This window comes from Balaenoptera acutorostrata, chromosome 6, assembly GCF_949987535.1.
Source record: "Balaenoptera acutorostrata chromosome 6, mBalAcu1.1, whole genome shotgun sequence".
Classification (NCBI taxonomy): domain Eukaryota; kingdom Metazoa; phylum Chordata; class Mammalia; order Artiodactyla; family Balaenopteridae; genus Balaenoptera; species Balaenoptera acutorostrata.
In genome coordinates, this window is record NC_080069.1 from 124,872,558 (window position 1) to 124,883,111 (window position 10,554).

General features: G+C 68.1%; 1 protein-coding gene across 2 annotated transcripts; it reads left to right on the forward strand.

Annotated features, from left to right (window-relative positions):
- Nucleotides 1–6,003: 6,003 nt before the first annotated feature.
- Nucleotides 6,004–9,475, forward strand: PTGDS (prostaglandin D2 synthase). 2 transcript variants are annotated; one of them, XM_007194371.3, is made up of 7 exons: nucleotides 6,004–6,198; nucleotides 7,045–7,229; nucleotides 7,340–7,416; nucleotides 7,968–8,084; nucleotides 8,224–8,325; nucleotides 8,947–8,972; nucleotides 9,329–9,475. In XM_007194371.3, exons 1-6 carry the CDS (start codon nucleotides 6,085–6,087, stop codon nucleotides 8,970–8,972), a joined length of 621 nt encoding a protein of 206 aa, XP_007194433.2. In that variant the 5' UTR covers nucleotides 6,004–6,084; the 3' UTR covers nucleotides 9,329–9,475. The 2 variants fall into 2 exon arrangements, with proteins under 2 accessions (XP_007194433.2, XP_057404613.1); XM_057548630.1 differs by having other exon boundaries at nucleotides 6,005–6,198; nucleotides 7,045–7,184.
- Nucleotides 9,476–10,554: the final 1,079 nt, after the last annotated feature.

The window sequence follows — 10,554 nt, forward strand, 5'->3', positions numbered from 1 at the left end:
GGGGCCTGAGGGGGAACAGCTTGTCAGAGGGGGGAGGCCAGGGCAGGGGAGGGTCACCCTGAGGGCAGAGAGGACTCACAGGGGCCCCTCTGTGTGACCAAGGGAAGGAGGGGACAGGCCCGTGGGACTTGTGCTGGGGGGCTGGGGAGGGGGCAGTCCTGAGATGAAAGATTAAAGCTACAAAGACACAATTAGGTTCAGGGCCTCAGAAGAGACCCAGCGGGTGAGAGAGGCCCTGACCTGGGCCCCCTTAACTGCGTCAGGAGCATGGCGCGGAGGCCGCAGGCCAGCACCAGGACCCCAGACCCAGGCGCCTCCTTTGCCTCTGCCCAAACCTCTAGGTGCCCCTGCTCCGACCACCTCCTCCCCCTCCACGTGTCCCCCCTACCCCGGCCACCCCCTCCCCACCTAGGTCCCCCTGCCCTGGGTCACCCTGGCGCCTCGCTTCAGGAGTGTTTCCCAGCGTCCCTTGTGTTTCCTGCCTCTGGCCCTTTACACGTGATAACCACACGCACACACGCAGAGCTCACGCATGAGCATATACCACTTACACACCCACACACGCACACGTGTGCGCAGGGAGGATGCCCTCGGGTGCACGCACGCTCACAAGCACGTGCACGCCCACTGTGCCTGGCGGCCCATTCTGCAGTGAGTCTGGGGCCCGCGGTGTTGCCTGAGGAGCCTGGGCTGGGGGCAGGGGCTGTGCAAACAGGCGCTGCTCCTCTGACCAGCGCTCCGTCCTCACAGAGCGAGGCCTGAGGGGGCTGTGAGGAAGGCTGGGGCACTAGGGGCTTCCTGGGGCCCAAGCGGTACCCCCCCGAGGTGAGGAGGGGGCAGCCTGAGGCCCTGCCCCTTTCCCTCCCTGCCCCCCAGGCCTCTCGCTCTCCACGCTTGCTTCAGGGCCCATCTCCCCCTTCTCCTCCCTCTCTCCAGCGCCCGCCCCGTTTCTGCCTGGTCTCCCCGCTCTCAGATGGCCCAGGCCGGCTCCTCTTGTGAAATGCTGGACCCACCCCCTCTGGAGCCCAGCCTGGCCCTTGGCTGACCCCATCCTCACAGCCGGTCAAGGCCTTGCCTGTGCCTCGTCTCCCGAGGCCACATCTGTCCCCCTCACCCCTCCCGCACCAGGAATAAACATTTGGTGCCCGGATGGGCCGGCAGGACTGCCCGATGACAGTGGCGTCCTGGGGCTGCGGGACGGACTGCGGGCGGCACCCAGAGCCCCGGGTCGCAGGCCCAGGCCGGGCAGCCTGAGTGTCCTCTCTGACGTTTGTCCCCACTTAACTCTCCGGCACCCCTCCCCAAGGGCTGGGCACGCTCCTGGCCAAGGTGCCCCCTGCCCAGCACCACCCCTGCTAGGTGCCCCCCTGCTGCAGGCCCTGCTCAGAGCTGTGGCTCCCACCCCCCAGGGGTCACCTTGGGCCGAGAATGAAAGGCAGGAGCGCCCACCGCAGGAGACTACTTAGGCCCAGGTCCGAGGACCTCAGGCCCGGGCCCAAGGGGTGGCCTTGCTTTCCCTGGCGGGACCAGGAGATCCTGCAGAGCCTTGGGCCAGCCTGACATGGTCAAGTCACAGGGGCGAGAAAACTTCCAGAATCAGGAGACTCCACTGAGGCCCTGGATGAGCAAGACCCTACAAGAAACAGGCCTGGCTTTGGGGTCCTTTCGGGGGGCGGGGGTGCCCAGCCTGGCCGCAGTGACTCAGGAGGGCCCATCCGTGGGTGCCCCCAGGAGACGTGGTGCCCGCAGGCCCCTCCTACCCAGAGACCGTGCACCCAGCCTTCCCCAGGTGAGGGGACGTGCTTCAGCTCCAACCACCCCCCATCGGGCTGGGTGCTTCTGGAAGCCACCTGTTCTGGTCACCCTAATCCAGAGTGTCACACCCGTGGGAGGCTGGGGGCATGCGGGCCGTGGTGGGGGGCAGGCTGCTCTCCCCGCAGCCCTGCCAGGCCCCTCTCTAAGGCAGGATGCTGCAGCCCCTCTACCTCCCCAGAGGCAGCCAGCCGGCCCTGGGCTCCTGCTGGCCAGGAGTAGCCTCGGGCTGGCCATGACCATTCTTGGGCCCCTTGGGGTCTGGCAGCAATGCTTCATCCCATCCCCCTGACCCTCCCCCGGCTTTGGCTCCTGGACCAGCCCAAACTCCTGGGCTGGGAAAGAAGACGCCAGGTGGAGACATGGTCATCACCAGGTGTCGAGAGTGGCCAACCCAAAGCAGAGAGGGGACGAAGAGACAGAGACCAGGCCAGCACAGGGGGAAGAGTGGGCCCCCTGTGGTCTGGGTAGAAACTCAGAGAGGGCCTCATTCGGGGACCCTCCGCGTCTGGGGCGCCTCCTTAAACTTCAGAGCGGCCATCCTCTGGGGAGCCCGGGCGGGGGTGTGGAGAGCTTCTGGCACCCGGAGGCGCCCTGAGCTGGCTGCCCCATCGGTACCCAGCCCTGGTGGTCTCACGCTGCAGGCCCAGCACCCCACCCCCACCTCCGGCCCCGGTGCCCCACCAGGGAGCACGGCCACTCTCCGCTTCGGCCATCTCTCCACCGGGCTGCCTCAGGTCTTTCCCAGGGCAGCCCTGGAGGTTGGACCAGTCCAGGAGCTGGGAAAGCGGGCAGGGAAAGGGGATGAGGCCTTCGGTGATTTTCTGGAGTATTCTGCCTAGCAGCTTCTAGGTGACCCCGGGCACTGCCCCTCTTCTACTTACAATCTACTGGTTGGGGATCCCCCCATGGGAGGAGCATCCTGGATGGGGTGATCCCCGGGGCTGTGAGCCACCTCTGGAGGGCGGGGGACAGGCCTGAAGGGTGAGGTGGGGTCCAGTGGGGCCTCCCCTGCCCACCAGCTCAGTGCTCCCTCAGAGCCCCTTCCCGCAGGCTGGGGGCACGGATGGCCAAGCAGCAAGTAGGTGGGGTCCATGCGGTCCCTGTGAGTCCCCCATCCAAGACCAGCGGACACTCCATTAGCCACAGGCCAGCGAGAGGCCACCAGGTGTTGGGAGAGCCTCAGCCCTGAAGGGCCAACCATCCCTGGGGGATACTGCCTGGGGACTGGGACCCGTCACTGCCCCCCAAGGAGATCAAGCCTAGGCCTGGGCCCGGGCTTGTCTCCGACCTGCTGGGCCAGAAGCAGGGGGACGGCATCAATGAGCTCTCAAGGTCCAGGCCAACTCCTGGCATCCCTGTAGCCCAGCAGCTCGCCTCCCGGGCAGATGCCCATCCCCCCTCACGCCTGGGCCTTGGGCTCCAGGGAAACTGCAGCCTCAGCTCCGCTGACTGCTGAGCCGCCACGTCTGCGGCTCACGTGCCCGCCAGGCCCACGGGAGGCCTGAGCCCAGCCACATCCAGAGCTGCCAGCTTCTGCGATGGGCCCAGAGACGGGGAGGAACCTAAGGCGGGAACCCCAGGTCAGCCTCTCGGGGGCCTCTCCTGATGCCAGGGCTGGGAGTGGGCTCCTGAGAGGCCAGGGTCTGGCTCCCGGGCTCAGGGCAGGCACCCTGCCCTCCCGGGTCAGGGACAGGTCCTCTCAGACACCCCACCTGCCTGTCCCCCTGAGACCCAGGGAGCAGCACCTGTTCTGCCAGGACCGGGCAACTCGGCTTTCAGTGGGAGGAGCCTCACCACCCCCACGCCCAGCACGTACCCACCACCTGGAGGGCAGAGATGGCGCAGCCGGCGCTGCTGACCACACGCGGGGCCAAGCTCAGAGCAGAGCGAAGGGGCCCAGAGAGCACAGAGGGGGTCCTGGTACCTGTGGGATGCCCCCTCCTGTTCCCGTCCCCAGCCCCCATCCTGCACAGCCCCAAGGGAAGGGAAGAAAGGGGCAGAAGTCTTGCAGGAGTTGCTAGCAATGGCCCAGCCCCACCTGGACCTGGCGAAAGGTGAATCATCGGCCCTTGGGGGGCTGATGTCAGGTGTCCCCATCAACAGGGCTCTCAGGGGGACCCCTCCCCCACCTGCCGGGCCCAGCAGCTGCCCGGGCACCCACTTCCTGGGCCCTGAAATCATGCCCTGGGTCCTCTGCACCTGGGCCAGGCCCAAGCCCCCCCTCAACCCCAGTCTGCTCAGGGTCCCCTGCAGCCCGAGTTCCAGGAGGACTGGGTAAGGGGCTGGAGGGGCACCTGAGGGAGAGCCTGTGGGGGAGGGGGGAGTCCAGGGCCCCAGCCTCAGCCCAGCCCTGCCCACAGAAGGCCCCATCGCTGCAAAGGGGTTCCCAGGGTAGCCCAGGGGCAGTGCAGGGTCCGAGCATCCGTCCCCACTCCTGCCTGTTCTGACGGACTGTCCCCGCACAGCCTAGAGCATGAACAGTGCCTGAGGGGCGGGAGCTGATGGGAGGCCAGGCCAGAGGGGTGGGGGTCTCGGGCCTGCCTCTGCCCCCTCCCCTGCACCGTTGCCCTTCATACCTCCACCCCATCCCCCATCATACTCCCCCCCCAGGTGCCTCCTGTCTCTCTCTGCCCCACCCCTTCATGTTGCCCTCTGCCTGGTACACCAAAGGCTCCCACAGCCCCAGCACCAGTGAGAAAGCAGGAGACCCTCTGCACGGCACTGCCCACCCAGCGGCTCTCCCAGGCAGCCCTGCTGATGGAGCTCCCTGGTGCCCCCCGCCAAGGAAACCTGAGTCTGTGCTCCCAGACCCCTGGGCCACTGGGGAGAGGAGACAAAGGGCGTACGTGCCGGCCTCACAGCCCCAGGGAGGGGTCCAGCCAGGGCTGAGGTGCAGGCACCCTGACCTCACCAGGACCCCCGTGGGCCTGATGCCCCCCTCCTGCCCCCACCAGATGGGTGGCAGGGCCCATGCTGGTCCCATTCAGGCAGTTGACCTGACCCACACCTCCCCCGCGATTATTTCCGGCCAGCCTTGGGGCCATTCCAAAGCCCGAGGCCAGGGCTGCCAAGATCCAGCTCCCGGGCGGAAGGTGCCAGGCACTGGGGCAGGAGCCTGCGCCCTGCAGGGGGCTGGCCTGTGTCTGGGGATGACCAGCCCCTGTCCCCTCACCGGCCACAGCTGCGTCCCCTCTGTGTCTGCACCACACACGGGACCTCCTTCCTCAGCTTCATCCCTCCCAACCCCTACCCCAGATACTTGCGCCCACCCCGCTCACCGCTGCTCAGAGCCGCTGACCCCACTCAGTCCTGTGCCGAGGCCCCGGCTGGCCTGGGGTGGCCTTGGACAGGACCAGGGGGACAGGTGACACTTGCCAGATTTGAACAGGGCCCGGGACCCCATCAACCCAGAGAGGTCTCTGAAGGGAAGCGGCCCTCTCTGTAAGATGGGCAGGTACCCTCTCATCCACTGCCACTGGGGGAGGTACCAGCCTCAGCACCCCAGGAAACAGGACAGGCTGAGCTCCACAGGGTGGGCGGGACTGGTGCAGGCGGGGATGCGTGGTGCGGGGGATGGGCCTACGCCCAAGGCCAGAGGGGCCCCGGGCTGAAAGGGGTGCCCAGGGGGCCCCCAGCCAGAGCCCCGATAGCTGGCCGTGGGGGGAAGCTGTGCCCAGCACACCTGGCCCTCGGGCTCCGCTTCGGGGGCAGATTTGGCTTCGTTACCTTGGCCCAAGTTTCCCGTCACCCCCGGGCCTGCTGGGCCTTTCAGGATCAAACTCATACAGTGCCAACGGGGCCTCGCTTCCCCTCCCAGGGTCACCAGGCTTGGAGACGGAGCAGTGGTAGGGCTTGGGCGGGGGGCGGGGGGGTTCCCAGTCCCCAGTGGGGAGTGACCAGGGGCCCCAGAGGCAGGGTGGCACCGAGGCTCTTGCCCCCTGCCCCCATCCAGGCTGCTGCAGCGGGTCTTTCTGGGACTGGAAAAAGGACCAGCCACGCAGGGGCCTCTGGCTGCCGCCCCCGCTCACCCTGCCGTGGCAGCGCCCAGGCCTGTCCTAGTCAGTGCCTCTTACATAAGCAGCCCTGCGGGGGGCTCAGCTGCCGCTGGGCTCAGCTGCCCTGTCCTGCCCCCAGCATCACGAGCCTCCAGTGGGCTGTCCTTGTGCCCTGGGTGGAGGCCAAGCCAGGCCCATAAATAGGGGTCTCCCCGGTGGCCTCCGCGCCTCCTGCCCGCCTCTCTGCCTGCGCTGCCTGCTCGGCTCTGGGAGAATGGCCGCTCTGAACACGCTGTGGACAGGGCTGGCCCTGCTGGGGATGCTGGCGGTCCTGCAGATTCCAACCCAGGCCCAGGCCGCCCTGCAGCCCAACTTCCAAGAGGACAAGGTGAGGGGCTCCGTGCCTGGTCCCAAGGCAGGACAGGGCCGTGTAGGGAGCAGGGTGTTCCCTGGGGCCCAACTTTCTCCCTGGGAAGGGGGAGCTGAAGGGAAGGAGGGCTGGACCGGAGGAGGAGGCTGACCACGAGAGGCCTTCCCGGGCAGTTCGCCAGCCAAGATCTGGGTACATTACCCCCGACTGGCAGGGAAGAAGCTGGGTCCGCGAGCGCCCACACGACACATGCCGACACGCGGGTCACCTGCGTGCCCGTCATCCCTGACCCAACATGGTTAGCCCAACGAGCTCACGACGCCCAGGGAAAACAGGCACACCTTCCACACCTGGGTCCTGGGACACACCTCCGCGCGCGAGCGCCAAGACGGGGATGCTGCACAGGGCGGCGCCAGGGGACGGCCGGCCGCAGCGACCGAGTGCGCGCGCGTTCGCGATCCCCCCCCCGCGCGCGCACGCGCACACACAGCCACACACCCCCCCACACACACAGCCACACACCCACACACACACACCGCCGGCGGCGCGCTCCTCCTCGGGGGCTGCGGGAACAGTCCGAGTGGGTCTCCCAGCCCCGCGCCCTGCTCCGACCCCTCCAGGGACGGCCCCGGCGCCCTCTGGCGCCAGCTCCACGTCCAGGCAAGGCCGGACCCAGCGGAGGGGGCGGGGCCGGGCTGGAGAGGAGGGGGAGGGGGAGGGAGGGGAGGGGAGGGGAGGGGGGAGAGGGGAGGGGAGGGGAGGGGGAGGGGAAGGGAGGGCAGGGGGCGGGGGGAGGAGCGGGGCGCCCACCCTGGCGCGTCCGGGAGGGTCCCGGCCGACAAGGGTGGGGGCCGTTTGCCGCAGTTCCTGGGGCTCTGGTTCACCTCGGGCCTCGCCTCCAACTCGAGCTGGTTCCTGGAGAAGAAGAAGGCGCTGTCCATGTGCAAGTCGGTGGTGGCCCCCGCGGCGGACGGCGGCCTCAACCTCACCTCTACCTTCCTCAGGTGGGCGGCGGACGGCGGCCTCAACCTCACCTCTACCTTCCTCAGGTGGGCGGCGGGGCGCGCTTTTGGGGCCGAGAGCTCCCCGCCCACGGTCGCGGTCTAGGGACAGCCCCCACCCCCGCCTGACCCCTGACCCGAGGGTGACCTGCCCACAGGAAAGACCAGTGTGAGACCCGGACTCTGCTGCTGCGTCCTGCAGGCCCCCCAGGCTGCTACAGCTATACCAGTCCCCGTGAGTGCGGCCCCTCGCCAGACCCCAGGGTCAACTCGGGAGTGACACCTGCTGGTCGGGGACTCTGGGTGACACCCTGCCCAGCAGTACATGGGGGGGGTGATGGCTGCTCCTCCAGGTGGGCCTGGATCTGCCCCGGGATGGAATCTCCCCGGCTGTCTGCTGCCCCGTCCTGCTGCCCCCAAGGCTTCCCCCACCCCTTCCGCAGCTCTCCGCCCCAGGACCTCGGCCCTCCTCACTCCCTGCCCGGGAACAACCTCCCCACTGGGAATCTCTCCTCCTCCCGAGAGGAGTTTGGCTGCAGAGTTTGTGGCTGTCCCATGAACTCCTGATTTTCTGAGCCTGTGTGTTTGCTGGGCCTCCAGGACTTCTGGTTTGGGGACGCCGGACTGTGCAAGGGCTGTGCTGGCAGGAAGCAGGGGGCTGGGGAGGGGCAGGGAAGGCAGCTAGACAGAGGGTGGGGCGTCCAGGGCCCCCTCCCACGCCAGCCCACAGGGGGCGCCCCTCCCCAAGGGTCCCTGACCAACCGGGGCTGTCTCCTGGGCTCCCAGACTGGAGCAGCAATCACGAGGTGTCGGTGGTGGAGACAGACTACGAGGCCTACGCCCTGCTCTACACCCAGAGCTTCCGCGGCCCGGGCCAGGACTTCTGCATGGCCACGCTCTACAGTACGTGCCCCACGCCAGCTCCCACCGCCCGGCCTGAGGCCCGACCCACGGGGCAGCTCGGGGACTCCCCGAGCCTCGGGGGTGGGGGCCGAGCAGGGGTCTCCCGGACGGAGGCCAGCGGCTTCTCCTTCTGCCCCAGGCCGCACCCAGGCCCCCAAAGCTGAGATCAAGGAGAAATTCGCCACCTTCGCCAAGGCCCAGGGCTTCACAGAGGATGGCATTGTCTTCCTGCCACAGACTGGTGAGGGGCCGCTAATCTGACGGGAGGGGATTAAGGTCAGATTAGAGGCAGACACACAGTCTCCTGATTCGGGGGTGGCTGAGGCCTGGGGTTCATCCGGCCGACCGCCCACTGACCGGTACACGGCCTCCAGAGTGTGGGCGGTCTGTCCTCAACACCGTGACCTTGGCCTGCAGCCCCTGGGCCGGGCACAAGAAGGTACTCCTCCAGGAAACACCCCCTCCCCGGGTTCACCACGCACCCACTGTGTGCCAGGCCCCGGGTCGGCCCCCAGGATACATAGGTCCCCAGCCTGGTGGGGGGCAAGCCCTAGAAACAAAACCTGCGGGGTGGGTGTGCCCATGGGGACACAGGGACAAGCGCACTGGGACTCAGCACGGGCTCCCCGAAGCCTCAGCGCCCACAGCCTCCCTGGGGCAGGCAGCCTGCTCTGGGCCCAGGGAGGGACGGGACCCCCTCTTTGTTTGGAGGAGCACGGCCGGGGTGGGGGGTGTGTGATGCAGTCAGCAGTTTGAGGGTCAGCCAAGATGCTCTCCAGGGCCGCGGGGGTTGGGGACAGGTGGGGCGGGGGAAGTGGCCCGGCCTGGGGCGCTGACTGCCGTCCCGGGCTTTTCTTGGCAGACAAGTGCATGGAGGAGAACACGTAGGTGAGTGGGGTGCTGGGGGCTGCCTTCACGCAGCAGTGCCCACCCATGCGTTCCTTCACTCACTCGTTCACTCGGTGCGCGCTCACCACAGCCCCACCCACCATGCGGGGCTGGTCCAGGCCCACGGGGGGCTGCTCCGAGGAGGGGGCTCCACCGGGTTCCGCGAGGTCGCTGGGGTAGGAGGAGCTGGCGGCTGGGACAGGAACCGGGAGGGGAGGGCAGGGCGGGGAGGCCCCCATTAGGGGCTGGGGCCCTGGGGCGGCCATTCCCCTGTGGCCTGCAGCCAGAAGGGGCCTGGGGGCCCGGGGCCGGGAGTGCGGTGTTGCCACACCGACAGGTCCTGCTCTCTTGGCCAGGTGACCCCAGCCCTCAGGACCTGGCCATGCTGCCCTGCTCGGCCTTTTCCTTCAACACCCCAAGACCCCAGCCCTGGCTCCTGCGCCACCGGCCCTGCCCCCTCGGGCTTTATCCCAGCTCTGAGAATAAACTCCGGAAGCACGTCAGCAGCCTGGCCTCTGTCTGTCTGTCCTGCAGTTGTTGCCTCCCTGGGCCTGGCTTTGGCAGGCCCCCGGGACCTGACCGCCGCCCTCGTGGGTCTCCCTTCCCCCTCTATAAAATCTTGGAGGCTGGCTCTGCACGACACCCCCAAGGGGTGAGCAAGGGCCCGCTAGCCTCGCTCCTGATGGAGTGGAAGACGTGGCCGGGCCAGAAGCCAGGACAGCTTAGGGGAAGCGCCGAAGCGTCCCTCACCCGCCCCACTCGGGGCCCTGATCTCACCACAGCCCCTCGAGGCACAGCGGCAGCTGAGCCGCTTCTGGTCAGGTGCCCACAGCCTGCCCCCTGACCCCCGGCCAGGAGAGGCCCGAGGCCCAGGGCAGTTTTTGAAGGTGTGGGATTAGTGCACTCAGGCTGGGCAGAGATACGGGTTTGCGGGGACAAAGAGGAAGGTGGCCGGAGTGTCCGTGCCCCCCTGGACTGGGACAGACTGACTGAGTGGGCTGGAAACAGGCCACCCTCCCATCTCCCATGGCTACCTGAGAGCCCCCAGTCCCCTGGCCTCTGGCCTGGGCCTCAAGGGCACGGCCCTGCCCACTCGCCAGGCCTCTGGCACCAAAGCTGACCCAGAGCCCCGGAGCATGGTCTCCCCTCTGCAGTCCCTCACCTTTGCTAGCCCCCGGATTCCCGGCTGGCATGGCCATTCTCAGGCCCCTGTCCTGGGCCCTCCTGGCTCACAATGTGCAGTGCCCACTGCAGCCTGCCCACCAGGCCCCACCCAGGCAGACCTCAGCCAGGCCCTGCCCAGGCACCAAGGGTTGTGAGGCTCAGAGGTGAGGGTGAACTTCTGGGATGCTTCCTGGAGGAGGGGGCCTGAGGCTGTGCCTGGGCCAAGGGCTGGGGACCACGTCCCAGAGGGCCTGCCGGGCCTTCGCCTCCCCTTGCTTCGGGGCATACGGCCCCTCCCCAGGAGGAAAGACCTGGGCTGGCCGGGGTTGGCCGGAGGCCACCGGGCCAATGTGCTCCAGGGTGCACCCCGATCGTGAGCCCATCACAGTGGGCTCTGTCCCAGCATGCCAGCGCCCCA

What these genes read in the sequence shown, in the direction of transcription:
- PTGDS (XM_007194371.3), top strand. Translation starts at nt 6,085, where the DNA reads ATGGCCGCTCTGAACACGCTGTGGACAGGGCTGGCCCTGCTGGGGATG. An exon ending in CCAACTTCCAAGAGGACAAG is followed by an intron (nt 6,199 to 7,044) that starts GTGAGGGGCTCC and finishes CGTTTGCCGCAG; the next exon opens with TTCCTGGGGCTCTGGTTCAC. An exon ending in CTACAGCTATACCAGTCCCC is followed by an intron (nt 7,417 to 7,967) that starts GTGAGTGCGGCC and finishes CTGGGCTCCCAG; the next exon opens with ACTGGAGCAGCAATCACGAG.